At 37.5% G+C, this 20,337-nt stretch overlaps 1 protein-coding gene across 1 annotated transcript in view; it reads right to left on the bottom strand.

The window, feature by feature from the left end:
* FRMD3 (FERM domain containing 3) overlaps positions 1-20,337 on the bottom strand; it is a gene marked incomplete at both ends in the record, with an annotated part of 143,151 nt that overhangs the window by 69,420 nt on the left and 53,394 nt on the right. Inside the window, one exon of the mRNA XM_079548643.1 lies at positions 8,845-8,949. Coding sequence (XP_079404769.1) covers positions 8,845-8,949 — 105 coding nt within the window. The remainder of the gene's footprint in view (positions 1-8,844; positions 8,950-20,337) is intronic.

Raw genomic sequence — 20,337 nt, 5'->3', positions numbered from 1 at the left:
TGGATGGTCAGCCAGATGCCCTTGCAGAAGCAGAAGGCAGAGAGCAAGTCATTTAGAGATACTAAAGGTCAATCACAAAGATAGCTACTTACTCTTGATGCTTCAAGTGCCAGCTATGAGTAAGCAAAATATTACACCTTTGATGTTGTGCAATATGCTTAAAACTGTTTTCTGCATCTGTCCTTGAGTAACTGCAGGCTCTCCCACTAAGGGTTCCTTGCAACTGCAAACTGTGTTTCAGACTAGAGTAATTTTTACTTTGCAAATGCAACCCTCACCTCTGAACAGAATTTAAGTGGCACTGAGTAGTCATTAGTGAGGCCAGGTGTGTGCCTCTTACAAATGCTGAGTAGCTGATGTACTAAGAGTTTTCACTGAGCAAGAACACCACACAAGGGTACAAGCTCCATTCTAGTAAGCGGATTTAACTCTGCAAATGCTAATGTGCTTCTAGCAAAAATACAGCAACCAGTAAGCTGCTTCAAATGAGGTAATTTACTGCAAAGCTAAGACAAGACTGATTTTGGTTTCACTACAGCACAGGAATAAGGCATTTAGAAGAAAAAGGGGGAAGGAAGGAACACATAATGTTCAGTATCTGCTCTCACAGGCCTTGTAAGGCATCAGGTGCCATAAATTATAATTCCCATACCATTCTTCCTCCACATTGTGACAGCAACTCTACAGTGCAAAGATGTGGTTCCATTTCCTGTTTCAGTGGAATCTAGTACAAGCTTGACCTAAAACAAAGCTAAGATTCTAAATAATTACTGAGCCAGATGGTTGGGATCTGACCAACAAATTCATTAATGTCTACCTCTTCCTTAACAGTAGAGGGTTTTGATTTAACCCATGTGTTTGCAAGATTAGCAGTAACAAAAGGGATTACCAAAACATCTGAAATGTAATTAATATTTAAATTTTCTTCAGCAAGCAATTATACAGGGCTCGGGTATGCCTATGGTTAAACAATTAGAAGAACCAGCAGGCATCGCGGTAATACTCTGGCCAAGAATGGACTAGCTTTAAAGACATCAAGGGATAAAAGAGAGTAGGAATATGGAAAAATGCATGGAATCGCTGTTAGAAAAGTAACGAAACTATTTTATTTAAACCTCAGCCATACATTAATTGTTGGAATGAATGCCTTATCCTTCCCTTTAACAAAAAACAAAAGCAAAATCAATTTGCTTTAGCCTCAAGGCAGCAGCTTGCACCAGGTCACTGCCTGATAAAATTCGAACTTTTTAAAAAAATTGTAACAGTACCCAAAGCTAATGGCAGCTGTCAGACAAAGAAATTAATTGAGTCCTTACTTTATATCAGCCAAATGACCCATGGTGACTGCTTGCCACCTTTTTCATGCCTTAGGGCTGACATAATTTTTTTTTATGCCCTCAGGAGACTCTAAAAAAGAACACTGATACTGTTCTATTGCAGCAAAAGAGCTCTTCCCTACTCTTCTCAAAATTAGGACAACTGTGGTCAGTGGTGCGCAAAGCAAGAAGTAACAACAGATCAGAAACAGTACCCCTTACTAGAACAGGAGCACCTTTTGTACAATTATGAGCTGGAATTTATTAAAAAATTTTCCAGACTGTCATTCTGTAATTATATGCAATTATACTGACTTTTTCAGAGACTGTCCAATGTTGTATGTCGGAGCAGCTCAGCTGACAAATAACCTCTACATTAGTTGAATATCTGTCTTTAAAATCTTCATTTACTGATGTATGCTTGAATTGCCACACTCTCATGATCCGAACAGCTTTATGATGATGGAATAAAAATCTTTATTTTTATTAGAACAGCCTGCAAAATGGTTCAGTTTATCAGGTTACTAGTCTTTACAAAAGATATATCAGTTAGTAGCATTATTGCTGAATTAAGTGTGAGTACATATTCACACTACCATTGATGTGTCAAATTTTTGTTTAGGATTCATAAATGCACTTACACTGGTTGAGAAAAGTACCTATTCAACACAGCACTCTATCCTGAAGGAAGCAAACACTTCCAAAAAAATTCCAAAAAAAGAACAAAAATAGTTGCTGGCTTAGTCACTGGTCTTTTCTTCTAACAGCACCCACTTCAGGCTCCGTAGATGCCTCCTTAGTCTTTGTAGACTTCAGCAATATGTCTAAATATTTATTTTTCAACATTTTAAAATAATTTTGGCATTTACAATAACATATTTATGACTGAGGACAGTATTTTAAAAGTAGCCTTTCAGTACATCAGCTGCTTCATGATTTTGCTAAGTGCCTTTAGTTCTAATTACTTAACTATCTTTGCCTGGTCACTCTCTTCCAGCCATTTCATACTGTATCTCCTACTCAATCTGTTACATCTTTTTTATGAATCCCATTCCTATTTTATGTTACTCTTTTGGCCTTCTCTTTTCTAATTCTACAATATTATTTGAAACACCATAACCTTACCTGTAGGCACCAACCAGTACCACATCAACACTTGATGCAAAAGCACATAATTTTTGTGATAACTCTGTACAGGATGACAGATTCATATACACAGTGAAGCGTTAAAATTTTAATTAACCTATGTCTCAGTCATTCTACCATTCCTTTCCTAAAGCTTCACGGACCCTTGCAAGCCAATACAAAAAAATGTAGCTTTATTAATTGAGGTTGGAAATTTTCTGTTGTCTCTTTCAGTCAACCCTCACCACCTTCACGTGAAAACAAGTGCACACGTTGAAGAACATTAAACAGCTGCTACTGCTAAAGCAGAGATCAGCTGTACGCAAGACTTGCTGACTCCTTCAAAAGGTCTCTGATGAGGCACTGCTGTATATTTTGTGTACATGCCCCATTAAAAGCAGAACTGCTGCATCATGGTAAAGGAATCTCTTACTGTAGGACAGAAGCCTCCAATTTCCTTTATTTTAAATACAGTGCTGAACAATTTGGGCTGTAAGGTTAAACAAACACTCTGTCCAGGTCTGTTATATATGATGCATTCTAGACTATAAAGGGGATCTCCAACAGCCTTATAGCAAAATGAGCATGTCATCTGTTAAAAAATCTGCCTATGATGGGCTTATCAGCTTTCAGTGCTTCTAAGCTTGAAAGCAAAATAGAGATTGGATTTGAGACTGTTCTTTATGGGAATTACAGGCAGTGTACCAGCAAGGCAGTAGTGTCCACTATTCTCTTTTTAACAATATGCAGAGCCAGGCTCCATGCACTGCAGATGTCAGAAAATGTCAGTGTAGTCGTAGCCACCTCTGAGGATCCACTCTGTTACTGGGAGTGTATTGATACAGCAATTTCACTGAGTTAATAGCTTTTTTCTAATACTGCCAGGCATACCTGTGCAGAACTAGTACTGCACACATTGCTGTTCCCAAACAGCCCAGCAGCCTATCCAAATGAGAAAGCATATTGATGCTTCAGAGTGATTAAATTCTCAGAAATTTCTACAGCAACTGGTGGGACCTCACGGATACTTCACAGACCTACAAGTACTTTGCATATCACACAATTCTTTCAACATACCCCTTTGTTAATTGCAAGGCATTTTTACCTATCTACCATTACATATGTTCTAATTAGAAAAAAAAAAAAATTCACACTCATGTGCTCAAATCACCATTGGGAGGAAAAAAAAAAAAAAAAAAAAAACACAAATTTAAATTTTAGAATTTCCAACTTTAAATCTCTGCTGAGGTGCCCTCCCAAAGAAATTTGAAGAATAAATTTCATTATACTGCCTTATTCCTTCAGCCCAGTCCTCCACTATTCTCAATATCAGTGGTCTCCTTCACCAAGAATTCTCTTTCTAATGAGAGATGCTGAACAGTAGTTACATTACTTAATTGTATTTCCATTAAAGTCCAAAGATTGTGGGGAAAAAAAAAAAAAAAAAAAAAAAAGTGCTCTGTCAGCCTGGGACCTTTGGAACAGAATTAGCTATGCTGCACTTTCTCAAGGGTGGCAGTAGATAACTTGCCTCAGTATAATAGATAGTGCATGGAAAAACTATCAATACATAGTTCCTTGAGTAGCAGAATTATTAACACCTCCTCCAGGTGATGTCTCCACTTATTTCTAAAAAAATACAAATCCCAAATGAAGGTTACTAGATTCCTAGACTGTCCCTCTCCCCAGTCTCTTCAGATTCACCATACAGTAGGTTTGCCCCATAGCATTTCCCTTAATAAGAGGAGTAACAGGGTTTTACTTAAAAATGTAGCAGCTCATCTTTGTGAAATCTTAAAGAAATACTTCAGACCTATATCCTTAGCAAAATTTGACTGAAACCTGCATCAAAAGTTATTACAGGTGAGAGCTCAGGAGAAAGGTATGGTGATTCTATATACCTAGTTTCTGCAGGAATATAGGCTAAAAATTCAACAGAACTAAGAACTCATCTGGTCCCATTATAGTGCAATCAAACATAAAATGGCATACTACAATTTACTGCAAACTTAGTATAATCTGGCTTTTCCCAGGCTACCCTAAGGCACAGATTCCCCAAAGGAACATCCAAAGAGCACAGCTGGAGTAGAACCAAGTGTCTTTTAACTACTACTTCAGCTTGCTGTCAGCTAAAGCCTCCAGATTCCCTTTCCACAGGGCTGCTCTCCAGCATCTCATCTCCCAGTCCATACGTGCAGCCAGGGTTGTCTGTCCCTGGTGCAGATGCTGGCACATGTTCTTTTTAAACTTCACATAGTTGGTGACTGCACAGCACTCTAATTTTGGTTAGCAACTTTAAATTAGTTACTTCTGATAACAGTGGGATAGTTTATAACCTTCACTGTGATAAGGTCTGTAATTACCAGGATCTTCCTTCTTGCCCTTCTTGAAAATTTCCATTATCCTTTCCAGCTTCCAGTCAACTAAGACCTCTCCAGATTCCCAACACCATTGAAAAATAGTTGAGAAAGCTTTTGTGATGACATGAACCAGCTTTATCAGTATTCTTGGATGAATCCCATTGGGCCAAATAGCTGAAGTACATCCAGCTGGAACAGTAAATTCCTTACAAGTTTGGAGTTGAGCTTAGGATGATTTATCCTAAAGTGTTTTCGGATGAATTATCACCTCCTTTCAAAGCAATTGCTCTCAGTCAAATCATCAGACATAACTTTAGAAATAAGCTCTTAAAAAGAAATCCAAATCTATCTTCTAGTTTAAAATAAGCATATGGTGAATACTACTTACAGATATTTACTATCTATACTCACTGCTTGCTGCAGCTTATCTCTATAAGCAGATATCTCAGGACTGGGCTTTTTGCTGTTTTTATTTATTTAAGCAAGCTAACCTCACAACTATCAAAATACAAAACTGTGGAAATTGTCATCACTTATTTCACCATTTCAAAATAATGATTTTCTTTTGGTTTTCTGCTGATCCATTTACTAATCAACTTCATCTAGCTACAGTGTTTAGGCTTTAGCTTACTTATCCATGTCATTATAGCATCATAGGAGATTATTAGTGTAGAATAAGATCAAAATAGTCTTCTGTTGATAGGAACAAAACTGTACTAATAGTTTCACTGTTTTTCTGCATTTAATTTGGAGATACTCATGCATCAGATGCAGAGATAAAACTCGGGTGAGCAAACCACAAGTGCACATTCAAAAACAGACAGACAACATAAAACCGGTACTTCCTTATTATAAACTTGTCTAAATTTTATTCCTTAGGATAAGGGTCTTCGCAGAGTAAATCTATTCCAAGGGAAAGTTTTATAAATATCTAGAAATGCGATCTTAAAAATACAGTTAAGACAAGAAGTGCAAAGAAGAGATAAAAAAAGATTCTGCATTTGAAAATTACTTATTTTCATAATTTGTAATAAACCTAAAATAAAAGTGTATGATACTTTCAACTCATCATCCAGGGAATTTAAGACTGTTTTAAGGATTGTCCCATATAATTCAATTTCATTCATGTTCTAATTCATAAGAAAGCTTACTAATAACCAATTAAAAAAAATTATACGTATGCTTATGTGAGAAGCTGGAAGAAAGCACTATTGTCCCAAAGATGGTTCAGCAGCACTTGACTGAGACCATTACAGGTCAACAAGAACTCATGGGGTTGAGTGACAAGAATGAATCAGCTCCTGGCTGATGTTTGCAGGTCAGGCTGACTTTTGGGGTTGTTTTGGATAAAATGGCCACTACGGAGTCAGCACACGTTCCCACCAGTCTGCCAGGTAGCAGGCATGTGATTGACACATGATCAAGTGCCCATCACCTGGCACGAGGAGAGGTGGTGTTGCCCTGAGCAACCAGAGGTGCACCAGAGAAGAACAAGGAGGGTAAAAACCAAAGAGTTTGGGAGTAGGTGGGTGTCCCCTCACACTGACTGTGCAGATCAACAGAACTTCATTGACCAACCTGCAGCCCCCTGCAGAAGAACAACAAGATGTAGGTGGTGACTATCTCTGCCTTGCAACCTGTTCACTAGGATTCCTCTTTATTGTCGCTCACTTCCCTATCTTCCCCACATTTCTTAACTGCTCTGATCATTTATTTGTAATAAATGAGTCGGGATTCATCTTGGCCTTGTTTGCTGTCTCAGTCCTGCACCAGATATATAAATATCGAATCATCTCTAGTAACTGGAGTGAGACAGCTTGAAATCTTGAGAGTAATTATAAATAAGCATTAAAAAAACATAAATAGAAAATGTAGGATTGAGAAGTTTGCATAACAAAATCTTACTGAAGAGAGGGCTAGCTGATATAAACAATTGTACTACAGGATGTACACAGTATTTTAAGTTGATAGAAAGAAAGGAAAATAAAGATTGTTTTAGGAGCATTTAAGTTTCCTCAGATTGTATTTGTCTAATACCTGTGAGAAAATTTAGGGTTCAGTATAAAATATAAACTTTCATAAACTTAACACAGAATCAGCTATACTACAAGATGTAAATGGGCAATTGTATAGGCAAAAAAAAAAAAAAAAAAAAAAAAAGGTACTAGATTAGTTAATACACTTAATATCTCCTTGAAAAATGGAAACTACATGAAGTATGATATAACAGGCACACCAATAAAAGTAGGTTTTTAGAGTTTTCTCTGATCTACCATTTTTTGTGGTAGTAGGCAAAATCGAAGTTTTACTATGTAAAAAAAAAAAAAAAAAAAAAAGAAAAAAACAAACAAAAAAAAAACAACCAACCAAACAAAAAAACCTCTTGACTGTTATTAAGGAAAATAACTCTGCCATAGCAATTTTTGAATGACAGTCAGAGCAAGGCCTAACAAAAGTAAGTATTCCTTAGGGCCTACCTAGTCATAGTCTAATCCAGCATTTCACCTACTTCTACCAGTTCCAACCATGTTAAAATGTCTATAGCTTTACTAAACACAAATAATCAAGTACACTGATCAAAAAAATTGCTAGTTACTCTGCTTTTTTTTTTCTTTATATATATATATATGTATGTATGTATGTATGTAAAATCAAAGAATCATAGAATGGCTTTGGTTGCAGGAACACAGAAGATTCCAACTCCCTACTGTGGAGAGGGCTGCCCATCAGCCTGGCCTTGAACACCTCCAGGGATGGGGCATCTACAGCTGCTCCGGGTAGCCTGTAACAGTGCCTCACCATCTTCTGAGTAAAGAATTTCCTCCCAACGTCTAATCTGAATCTTCCCCATTTTAGTTCAAAACCGTTTCCCTTATGCTCTCACTATCTGCTGTGTAAAAAATTGGTCTCCCTCCTGTTCATAAGCTCCCTTTCAGAATTGCAAGGCCATAGTGAGGTCACCCTGCAGCCTTCTTTTCTCCAGACTGAACAAGCCCAGCTCTCTCAGCCTGTCTTCAAAGGAGATAATCTTCATGGCCTCCTGATAATCTTCATGGCCTCCTCTGGACCCACTTCAATAGATCCCTATCTTTCTTGTGCTGGGAGCCCCGTACCTGAAGGCAGGTTTAATTGTAAAGGATGTAATGAAAATCACCTGCTGCAGCTTGGCAAAGCTATTCCAGTTTTGTACTTTTGAGCAGAGAGTGCTGATTTCAGTGATTTTTGAGATAACTAGTTTTGGTATAGATATTCGGAAAACTATGTTTCTCCTCCTCAATCATAGCAATTTCAAAGAGGTGACAATTTCCACAGATTAAATGCCACTACATGCCCTCCATGCTAAAAGTCATATTTACGTCTTAATCCTGAGACCAGGAGAGGCACTTCTGAATTTCGCTATTGAAGACAGCTGCTTCCTGTGCTGACCATCCTTCCTTGTTTTCACATAGTAACAGTCATGTGAAACCAAACAGGGACTGACAGTAGCAGTAGTAGTAAATCACCTATAGATCATAACCTGCTGGATCACCTTTCACCTAAGAGAGACGACTAAGCAGTGTCCACGTAGCTGCCTAGAGAAGAGGCTAGTAAACTTTATTATGCAAATATAAGATTTATCAAAGGAGGAATTAACCTGAAGAACATCCCACAACCTGACAAATCACAGACTATTCATTCTGTGAAAAGTAGAGTTGAATGACTATTTCTGGTTGTTAAGGTCAACAAGATTCCTACCTTCATCTCCCAAGAACACTTGACAAAATAAGAGAAATACCAAATTCCAGTCCACTGCCATAGCCTAGAGCCATCTTGAGCTACCTCTGAGTCACGCCCATAATCTTTTCTACCTTCAGAAGAATATATCAATTAAACTGAAACTAAATACATGAAGTGATGGAAAAATTAATCAAATAATGCTACTCCATGGAACATCTATGGATTATGCTCAGAGGCGCGTTTGCATTAGAATTTTCCTGTTTATTGAGAAAAATAATAATTTATCATTACTTAAAAACAAATGTACTCAGAATTCGTATACTTACCCTCTGCTTCTCAGGGTCAACATATCGAATGCCAAAATAATCCTTTTCCAGCAAGCTGTAATAGTTGCAGATGTGATCTATGAGAAACTGACCTTTCGTTTCCCTCTGTAAAAAGAGAAGGAATTGATATATTATTCTGCATATTCTAGTTCACTATCTATAATAACACTTAAACAAAGTGTTACGAAAAACAGCTCATGATGTTATTCACAAGAGAATGTGAGTGTTTATTTCCTCTCAAAGATGCAGCAGATTAGTAATCAGTGTACTCCCTGCACATTTCCAAAGTGATTCCTTAAGAAAATACTATTACTACTTCAGCCTCAGGAAAACTCATGCCACTCTAACAGATGCTCGTTTATTACGTTCAATATATTATTGGTAGCCTCATTTCTACCTGATGCTATAATGGCATAACAGATAGCCATTTACATACAGAATTACAAAATGGTGTGTAGCTTTTTGAGTCCCCAAGCTTGCAAGCAGTTTTAGCAGTTTACTGGATGCTTATACAATGCACACAGAAAACAAAAATAAATAAATAAATAAATAAATAAATAAATAATCACAGCACTACAGTAACAGTAATGTGCAGAATAATGACCTCAAGTTTTATTCTTTGCATTGTCACTGGGCAGAAACAGCCGTAAGGAAACCAGCTCTACACACAACCTCATTGTTTATTTCTGGTTTTTTTGATCCTCATAGCATTGCATATCTCTCCTTAATTTACCAGCTGATATGGAGAATCTATGGGAATCTTCACATTTCTTCTTAGTACAGAAATGTGATTTTTTTTTTTTTATTCTATAACCAGCAAACTGGTTCATGTAAGCATTAACACTGGGCCAAAAGGTTACACCTAGAGCTGTCAGTTCTCAGGAGCCACAGGTATTTCCCTATGTCTCAGTTCCAGATCTCTGCATGTCTGCCCCTCACTCCACCTGAGTCTTTGAACTTAATACTTTAATGTCTACAAAAGTAAAACTACATGGAATGCACAATCACGACATACAAAAAATATTTAACTGTTCCTCCAAATGGTTCCTTGAAAACTAAATGCTATGCCTTACTCAATCTTCCTTTAAGAAGCTAAGAGACAGTCTAAACTATGTGAACAACATAGCTATGCAAAAATTAACAGGCAGCTCCTGCATTTCGCAAGGTCCTTTACAAAACTGGAAGTCAGTACCTCCTGGGTTTCACACAGGAGTGGCTAAGGCAGGAAAAGCATCACAACCAGTCCAAGGATGTGCTCTGCAGTGCATAGCAGGGAATGGCAGCATGACCGCTACAGGCAGGTGAGACCTACTGCTTCCCAAAGAAAACACAAGATACAGAATCCCAAAATTACAAAATCCTATGGGTTGGAAGGGACACCTAGAGATCATCCAACCTCCCCTGCTAAAGCAAGTGCCCTAAAGAAAGTTGCACAGGAAACTGTCCAGGTGGGTTTTGCATACCTCCACAAAAGGACACACAAAAGCCACCCACCAGAGTGCTGAACAGTTCCCTGTGTGTCCTGGTGGCTGGGGGACTGACCCTGTTCTTGGCCCATGGACTTTCTCTCCTCGTGAGATCACCTCCAGCCACACTTGAACTGCTCATTTCTCCCCAAGTGTCTTTTCATGGGTGTGATGTCTCTGCTTCCCCTCCTACAACAGAAACTACCTACTCTCACCACAACTTCCTTTTGCTTCCTTCCACTTCTCACATATCTAACCCCCTCCTGCAAATCCTTTACTCTTCCATGTGCTACTTCTTGCCCAAAGGATATCACTACCTTGTTTGTGCCATGTATTTCTGCACTTTATTTTCCTTCTTTTAAATAGTATTAAAGGATGTTAACCCAGTGTGTTTCTGTACATGCTTGCTCAACTTCATGGTTTCTTTGCACCTTGTACTGCTATCTTTCTCCCTGCAACATATTTCCTTCTGTCAGTGTTTCTCTACAGTCTCCAGACATTTTTATAAATTACTTGTTTGCTGTTAGAAAACATTAACAGGTACAGTGACTTTTCACACTACAGTTACAGGCACACTAGTGACAGCATAGAGATGAATTTCCATAAAAGGCAAAGCCTGGATAAAAGACTGGAAAGCACAAGAACAAAACTGCTGTTCTTGTGATTGAGAGAAAAAAAATCTCCTATAGGCTGTATTTATGCAGCCATATACCAGTGAAGCATTTTCTCTCTTATAATCCTAGAAGTCTCTGCAAATTTTTGTGACTATGCTATGATGAAGAGAGTCAAAATATTAAGACAAAATTGCACTGTGACATTTCAATACATAGGCAGTAAGAAAAAATGTGAAAGAAATGCAAACGAAATTGCAGATCCACAGAGTTTTAAGATGAATATACAGTGAACAAAACAGCAATGGGAAATAAAAGCTCCTGAGTGACTCATGTATAGATAAACACAAAAATAGATTTTACTGACAACAGTGTATAAAATAAATCCATTTTTTTAGAACGCTGTAAAAGACGACAATGGACTATACACGTTTTCTTCTGACAACGCTAAAGCATGTTACTGGAAGAAGAGTCAGTAAATTTACCAATTTCTATAGGCTCACATTATGTAAGTTATTCACTTAACAAGAGATTGGCTTCATCCACATAAATAACCACAGAAAACATATAGTTATTGCAGAATGAGATAAAAGGCTAGGACACTTACTGTGATTTTCTGTCCAACAACAAAGCTACCTTCTTAAATGAACTGCTGTCCTCATTTTCTTGCTTGAAAGGTTGATGATAGAAATGAGTCAAACAAAAAAGAGCAAACAAAAGCCTCTGAACTAGATTGATGCTCTAGGAATCCTTAATTCCTCCACAGATAATAAACAGGAGTGGTTAATAACTCCACCTTTGGTTAATATATACATCAGTTAATAGTGCTATTCACTCAGGCTTCAAGTTCCACTTGATTTATGACCAGACATTAGAAAAGATTCTAAGTTGATAAAAGCACCTAAGTACACACATCATATAATGACTGTTGTTACAAGAAACACTATGTTAACTGCTCCACTATTATGATTTTAAAATACTTGCTTTTTAAATGAAATCAAGATCATATTTCATACTCAGAGAGAAAAAAATATTGATGTAACACATAGCACCTTAAATTTCAATTCAAAACAAATAGGTTGTTAAGAGGGGTGAGCAATGGTTGTTCTTTTTGTTCTCCAAAAACATCATCCATAAACATTTTCTAGATAGCACTAACAATGCTCCAAATTTTCAAGAGCGTTAGCATCTGATAACCTTTGCTGTCTTCTGTATTCTTTGATATACTTATTACATATTATAGGACAAAAAAAAAATTAAATCCGTAGCTTATCCTAATTTGTAAAAGAAGATGGATAAATTAAATTAAGAACTGCCAGTCATCCACAACAGAGCACAAGAATGGATTTGGGTCACAGAATAATTAATATAAAATATTGCCTGAAACCTCACACAGTTGCTATGTGGCTTTCCAATTAAATGATTTTTTTTTTTTTAAGTATTCTACCAACTCAAAAAAATATTTTATGCTATATTTCAGTACATTGACAGAACACAACAAAAATGACATAATGTAAAAGCCATTATTTGAAACAGTATGAAAGAAATGTCAGCAATAGATCATAGGAATCTGAGAGCAAAAACCAAGTCAGATTTCTAAAGGCTTCAGGGTAGATAATTATACGATATCTCAACCAGAAACTATCAAGTATTCTCAAGCAGAGAAGACAAAAGCAACCCAAGCAGAAACAACTGGCACCAGAGTGTATATGCAAGAGGGCCAAAATGCCATGGATTTTAATCAGTACATATTTTTTAATGAGAGAATAAGAAGTTATTTAATCAAGCCACTTTTTTTTTCCTAGACCTTTCAATTCAATTACAACATTTAGTTAACTCCACTGAGTTATACTTACTTTCAGATTTCTGTGCCCCTATGAATACTGTTTTTAAGAAGCTTTAAAGTTTCATAATGGAGCCCTTCCACATGTGCACATAAAAACAGGTCTTTGGGGACTCCTATAAATAGTTTGAAGCATGGCTATTTTTTCTGTTTAAATAAGTAGATATAGACAAGATGGATATGTTTTTCCTAAGGCTGCATTTGAATATCTGACCTTAATATCACTAAAATCCCAAAACAAACCAACACACATGGAAGGGATATAATACCTTGTAAATGACATAGAACACATATCTCATAGAAGATCGACTTGCAAGTAACTGTGAAAATTTGCTTTTTTAAGCTGCATCTGGGAAATAATCAAGCAAATCAAGGGACTCTTTTCTATTCCAAAAAAAAACATAATCATGCAGTTCTCCATCAATAGACTCACAAGACAATCCTGCCTGCTGTTTCCTTCCCAAGCTCTAGGAACTGATGAAGACACCGCAGTGATTCTATATTATCATGGCCAGATACTATTATTACTATTTCCATTTCTGTTATTCTGAAAATTTATGATTGAGCATTCCAGTTCTGCCATAACTCCGTTATTATGCAGAAACTAATCCAAACAAAGGTCTCAGTGGTTTCTGGGCACTTTCAATCTAACACAAAAGTAATAACCCAGTCTTCAGCTCGCTTCTGAGTTTTTTTTATTTCTCATTTCCTTGTGCAAGCTAAAAATCAACAGAGAGTATATCTTGTTCTGCCAATTGAATCCTTCTCTGATGATGTGAAATGAGACCACAAAACATTTGTTACTGTTACAGAATTCTGAAAGTGAGAGGAAAGGCATTTGCAGAGGTTTAAAATCTTTCATGCTCCTCTGTTTGCTTTTGTTTCACTGTGAAGATCTGGGTCTATTTATCTGCATAATGTCACAAGGAAGCAAGTCACAAGCAGATTAAACAACACTTCTGCTCTGTTACCTAACCACTGAAGCCCTGCCAGCTGTGCTTCTGTCAGTCAGGAACCACTGACATCACCACGTTATAAACATGGCATTTATTTGGGCAGGGTTTTCAATCCCTTTCCCACAGGTATCTTTACTTGATTGAATGGTATCCAACAGAGACCCTCTATGTAAAGCTGTTCATAAACCAAAGCATTTGCAGGAGTAATGTAAGTCCACCTTAAAAAAATAAATAAATAAAAAGAAGAGGAAGAAGAAATTAAACCAATGTTTCAGTTTAAATAACAGGCTCCAAGGCAAAGAAGGAATAATATCTGGTTTTGAATGATTACTTTCTTTAGTGTATGGCATATTTTAATGTCCCACGGACCTAAAAAACCTAAATACTGAATTCAAGAACAATTTAACACCTTCATAGAAAAGAACGCAATCAGATCAGAAAACAAACAAACCAAAAAAAAGTTTCTGTAACTCAGAAAGCAGCATTACCCATTGAAAAATGAACTAATGCAGCAACACAGCTGACAAAAAGCAACAGAAACTTACACTGCTCCCTGAGCTGCCACCTCTCTCATTTCCAACTCCTGTTCTGATAGGGCAAGGTCCTGCTCTTCTGGTGTGACCACATTTCTTCCAGGCTTTTTGTAAGAGGAATACCTTGAATCCCAATAGTCTCAGACCTGCCATCAATTGTTATGAGACTTGGAACTGGAGCCTGCAGAAATGCAGCTCTAAAAGGACACCTGGGAACAATCCCCTGTTCATTTCAGTTTGGGGGCACTTCCATCATATTTGCCTTTTTTTGTTGTTTTCCAGTGGCAAAGTGATGAAATTCACCAAGCACCACTGGGCACGTGCTAGGAGAACAGGGTTAATAGAAAATTAGCCCTTGGAAGATGAATAGTAAGCAGTGAGGGCACAGAGAAGGAAAACACCTTAGCATGTCTAAATTTCAATGCATGTTCACAGAATCACAGAATTGCAAGCTTTGGAAGAGACTTCTGGAGGTCTGGTGGACAAGACTAAGTAGGGAGGGAGTGTTGAGAGGGTAGAAAGGCACTATAAACAATCAAGTGCAACTCCAACACAGTACCACTTAAAATTCAAATCTTCAAGCCAAATTTTTAAGTCCTGACCCAACAGCAGCATCAGGAAAGGAATCCCAGCCTTGCTGCAGCTGAAGGCAGCAAGGTAGCACTGGCTCAGCTCCAAGCTGACAACTTCCAGCACCCTGGGCAACATTCTTACAGCTCTTTTGATTTACAGATTCACTGAGACTATGAATGACAGCAGCTACACATAAGATGGACACCCTGGCAGCCTTAGCCTTTATTTTAAGACAGTAATAGGAAAATACCTCTGGAGATGGTTTGTAAGAACTGGGCCTTGCATAATGCCCTGAAAACACAAAGATTAAAAGCATGCCTAATTCATTCCTGAAGTAAAACACTATAACCCTTCAAAAGGATTTCCTGCTTTATCATCAGCAGCATTCTCCAACACTTGGAACACACAGAACATCTATTATACACATTTAAATTGAAAAATTTGTCAATTGCAAGGAAGTTCAGGTGAATTTTTTTGTGGTTTTGTGGGTTTTTTAATTAAATCGGGGGGGGGTTGGAAGGGGAGAGAAAATTTTTCTGCTCTAACTTGGAAGTGGCAGATTTCATTTTAGAAATAAAAGATTTATAATAGCATCTTCTTTTCTTTACAATGAGGGAATTGTATTTCTACAAACCCAAAACAAAGGAAATTCTTTACGTATTCTTTAATAAAAGGATCAAAAAGAACATTGTGATAAAGCAGCTGGCAATTATTTAATTACAGAAGTACTCTTCCATACACTACCACTTATGGCTTATGCCTTGCAAATGATATATTTCATCCTGTATATTCAATTACCTAACCATAATTCATATCAATATTTCCTATCAGTAAAATGCTGGCAAGGATGAATTTTTCAGTCTGTACCTGTTACTACTTCTTCTCAGGGAGACATTCCCATTTCACTACATAACTTAATGGAGTTAGGTTTTGTAAAAAGTTTTTTTATCTACATATGTCCAGGTCTTTCTAAAGAACTGCATCACTCACCTAATCCAGAAGAAATAGCCAAAGAACACACTCTCCATAGCAAAGTTCTAATTATCTTTGCTTAGGGAAGGAAAAAATTGGAAAAATTTTGGAAATTGAGCCCCAACACCATCTACTTATTAATGCCACCCATGTAAACCTGAATGACAAGAGACTCTCTCGGGAAATGTGAGGAACAGAGGGATGTACAAGAAATCCTCTAGGGAAGAGAGTGTCAATCCAACACAGTGATGCACAAGACTCAAATACACCCTATAATATCAAGATGTACAAAAAGAAGAGCTATACTAGCTGGCTTCATGAGTAAGGTTCCTTGCCACAAGAATGCCTCAAGTCAGAAACAAACTACTATTACTACAGTTACATTATAAAAGGGCACCATTCCATATGAGAAGTTAAGCATAAGAACGGAGGAGGAATATTTAGCTCAAGGCTCCGATTTCAGCTATCTCCTTCTAACTGTTGTTTCTTGAGAGCTGCTGTTCAGCCAGGAAATACAGTTCAAACAAGGCTGCACAAAGAAAAAAAAAATTCTAAAGGAACTTTTATGGGATTTTTTGCTGTTAACAAAACAAACAAACAAACAAACAAAAAACTGTTACGTTGCAAAAGCATTTAAACTTTAGGTTTCGTCTTTCCTGGATTTCTGTAGTGAAGTTGTATTTCTCCCTAATGACAAGAGAAAATAGGAACTTAAGAGAAACCATAGTATTTTTACTCCTCAGTGCAATATCTTAAGATATAAATTTCAGGAACTATTTAGAAAGGGAAAAAAAAGTGGATGTGCACAGATAAAAATATACATCTACAGTACATATTTTTCCCCCACAAAATGCCTAATGGATTTATTTTAGCAGAAAGGCTAGAAATTAACAACAGAGATAACATGACAATATCTCACTCATAATGGGCACTCCTCCACTCTTCAAAGTCATTTGCTGAGCTGAAATGAGTTCTGAAGAACATAATTTTCACAAAAAACAGCAGTCTTGAAGCTCAAATTTCTGAGCCCTTAATTAATTATCAGTCTAGCCCCAAGTGCTATAAGTTAATTAATAGAACTAAATTTAATATATATATATATATATCTCTTTCCACTCATTTGAGCAACAAGTATACAAACACAATTTAAAGATAAAGGAGAAAGCAAAGAAAAAAGAAGTGTCTATGCTGAGAAGAAAAAAGTGGAGAGAAATGACAAGGCTGTATGTGCAAGTGCAGCTGTGGAAGCTTTATTAATCTTAAATGAAATTGTACAGCTAAACATATACTGTACTGAAAATTCACCCAGAAACATCTGCCATACTGATGCTAGAAATAAATTTATCAAAGATATTTCCTGTTGCATGCTACCTCTCTTGGGAAATGAAGGGTGTTATCTGAGGTTACCTATTTCTCTTTGGTTTGGCAATATTTATTTGCAACAGCTGGACAGATACACAAGACTGTATGTTTGCCTTCTACCAAATTAGAGGTTACTGTTAGATTGTATTGTTTAAATAATAAAACATTGTTTAAAAAAAAAAAAAAAAAAAAAAAAAAAAAAAAAAACACTGAGGAAAAATTCTACCATGCTAGCCTATGCAAAGGAAACTATAACAAATACAAAATGATATGGAAAATGAAAATTGTATTCCATCATGCTGTAAAATGCCAGTGGCGGGAGTGAACACAGACAAAAGCAGAGAGAATGTGCTTTCACACAATCAGCTCCTGACCTCAGTGTTGTTCTGCAAGTAAATTACTCTGACCTAGGACTAAATTATAAATGATAGAAAGGAGTATTTATAGTTCACATATGCAGTTCTCAAAAGTCACCACCAGCCAGACAGGCAGACACTGAAGAAACCACAGATGCAGTGATTTGCAGCACTCATCATCATTTCCTGTCCCTCTGCACATGGGCAGTACTTGGCCATTTAGGTTTTACATCCCAGAAGGCTTGCAGCTCTAACTGCTCACTTCTGGTAACAGTTTCCATTAGTGTAGCACTCGTGATGCCATCTGCTATTGATTTTTTAAAAGCAATGAGTGCTTCTGTCAACAAATCTTCCAATCCTTTTATTCAATTTCCAGCATTATTTGGGAAAGCTAACACTGCTTTCTTTCTTCTATCCTCAAGATCAAAACTAATGTGGAAGATGCAGCTAGCGGGCACCACATCACAGCTAGCAAAGCATACGAAAGATTCCAAGAATGAGGTCTCAGTCTCAATCTACACACTAATCTAAAAGCCAAATAAGAATTTAGACCAAAAAAATCCACACACCCACAAGTACAAAACCATTTCTCTGGATGTGTACAATGCTGAATCTTCTCAGTGGGTTTAACAGCTCCAAATAACTCCCTTATATTCTACTCCAAAGACAACTCACTAATTCCACCTTTTCTAACAGCTGGAAAGCATTGTGCACTTCATACACAAAAACAAGTACTGCAGAAAAGAAAAGCAACGAAAATTTACTGCCAGCCAATCAAGACACTTTCCGGAGCAAAGGCAGGGAAAGAGCTCAATCACCCATACTGCATCCAAACCGTGATGAGGGTTATGCAGGAACAGCTACACTGCTATTTCCACATCAAATGGGAACACAGAACCACAGCAGAGAAGATAAACTGGAAAACTGGATAACTGGCAAACTGGAGAGAGTAATAGTACAGTGAAGCTGATGTTTCCACAAGCAACTTGCACCCCTCAACACACTAGTAACAGCAGCTTCATCCATCCTCTGGAGCTGGGGTTACCCCCCTGCTCCTCTCTTCTCACTGGGAAGAACAGAGTGAATGCTTGCAAGCATGACACTGGGTGTCCAGCCTGCGCTGGGAAGGAAAAAGAAAGAAAAGGAAGATCACAGAAGATAATCCCCAGAGAGAGAGAGACAGGAAAAGTGCTGGATTAATGCCTATTTGAAAGACTATCAGAGTGATATGCAAGGCTAAAAGCTTATGTAAAGAACAGAATGTATGACAAGATAGTACTGGAATCTAATCCACCATTAGGTGGATTACTCCAGAGTCACAAGCTCAGCTGTGTAGTCAATGGTCTGGTAACATCAGCCCTGCAACACGCTGAATCAGTCCAAGTACTGCAAATCAGAGATACTGTCCCTTGATCCACAACTATGGTGACAAAGTCAACAGCTCCCAGAGAATCAGTAACTTGATTTGGTATCCATCAGCAAACCTTTTCTTTCAAGTACTCGTCTGCCTCAGCTGTCCAAGGAAAGTAATTCCTATTATGATAAAACTATTTGGTTTTATCAGTATTGCACTATGCTCTCTCACTTTTCCCATGTGTATTTACTGCTGGAATTTTGTAACTTAAAGGAATATGTTGTGTCATTTCCCACTTGCTAAACTGTTTTATCTCATGACTCTCTTTAGGCACGGAGTGAGCTGACAGAAATTTTTTACCATGCAAAAATAATTTCCAAACTGTTCAGCTACTGCTTTACAGATATATGAGCATTCATTTATTTCCCTATTAGAATTATACAAAAAAGAACTTTTCATCAATACTCCCCACCACTACCTTCATCATCTTGTAGAAGTGTGAGATGCTAAAGGCCTGTTGTGCGGGAAAACAAACAAAATTAAACTTGCATTAAGATATCCAATCCCCAGAAAACCAAACAATAGATTGAACTGGGAAGAAAGACAATCCTAAAGAAGCATTCCTTTGACAGAGTGTATGTGCCAGTGCTCCCCAATTGTGTCTAATAAAAGCCAGTTACCAGCATCAAAGGAGGAATTCATACTTTATGCTATGCAAGCTTCTGTCTCTATGCCAAAAAAGAAGTTCTCAGCTCACAATTCTTTTTTGTAGTGGGGGGGAGGAGGGGAAGGGGGATTGGATTGATTTTTCTCTTTCTTTCTCTTTTTATGGAGGTCATTTAGTCCTTGAATGATACATGAACTGCAACATTAGCACTACTGAAAATAAGACCTCTATTTGATAGCACAGTCAGAACAAATTCTTCTTTCGTTTCTAAGTGTCACCTCAGGAAATTAAAACTGTGGTAAGTATTTTATGATTCTTCTCAGAACAATTGGATATAAACCAAATCTAAACCAGAAGTTACTTCTAAATTTCTTTTAAATACAAGTACAAGAGACAAAAAACAATTTATAGGTGGCAAAAATCCAAACAGAGGACTCTACAACCTTGTCCCATTAACTCAGACCTGCCCAACCTGCAGCCTACAGCCTGCCTGCAGCCATCCCTACCGTGCTATCCTGGTGACAGATCTACACCGCTGAGCGGCCCAGCCTGGTACCAGCATGCACCCATCACTCACAAGAATCAACCATCAATGCAGTCGGCACCCACTGGGCTGAAACCAGGGCACAGGTTGTGCACAATGCAGTGCCAGCTCACGTGAAGGCAAGCAATTGTTCCACACTGCCTGATATATGACAAAAGCACTGTAAAGACACTCAGTCATTGTACATGATGCAAAAGACCTTTATAAACACTGACCAGTTTCCCTTAACCATCCTTGCTCCCTTGTAACTCATTAA

This window comes from Tetrao urogallus, assembly GCF_951394365.1.
Source record: "Tetrao urogallus genome assembly, chromosome: Z".
In the NCBI taxonomy this organism is placed as follows: domain Eukaryota; kingdom Metazoa; phylum Chordata; class Aves; order Galliformes; family Phasianidae; genus Tetrao; species Tetrao urogallus.
Note: the sequence above shows the minus strand (reverse complement) of the source record. Positions and strands in the feature narration are given on the sequence as shown.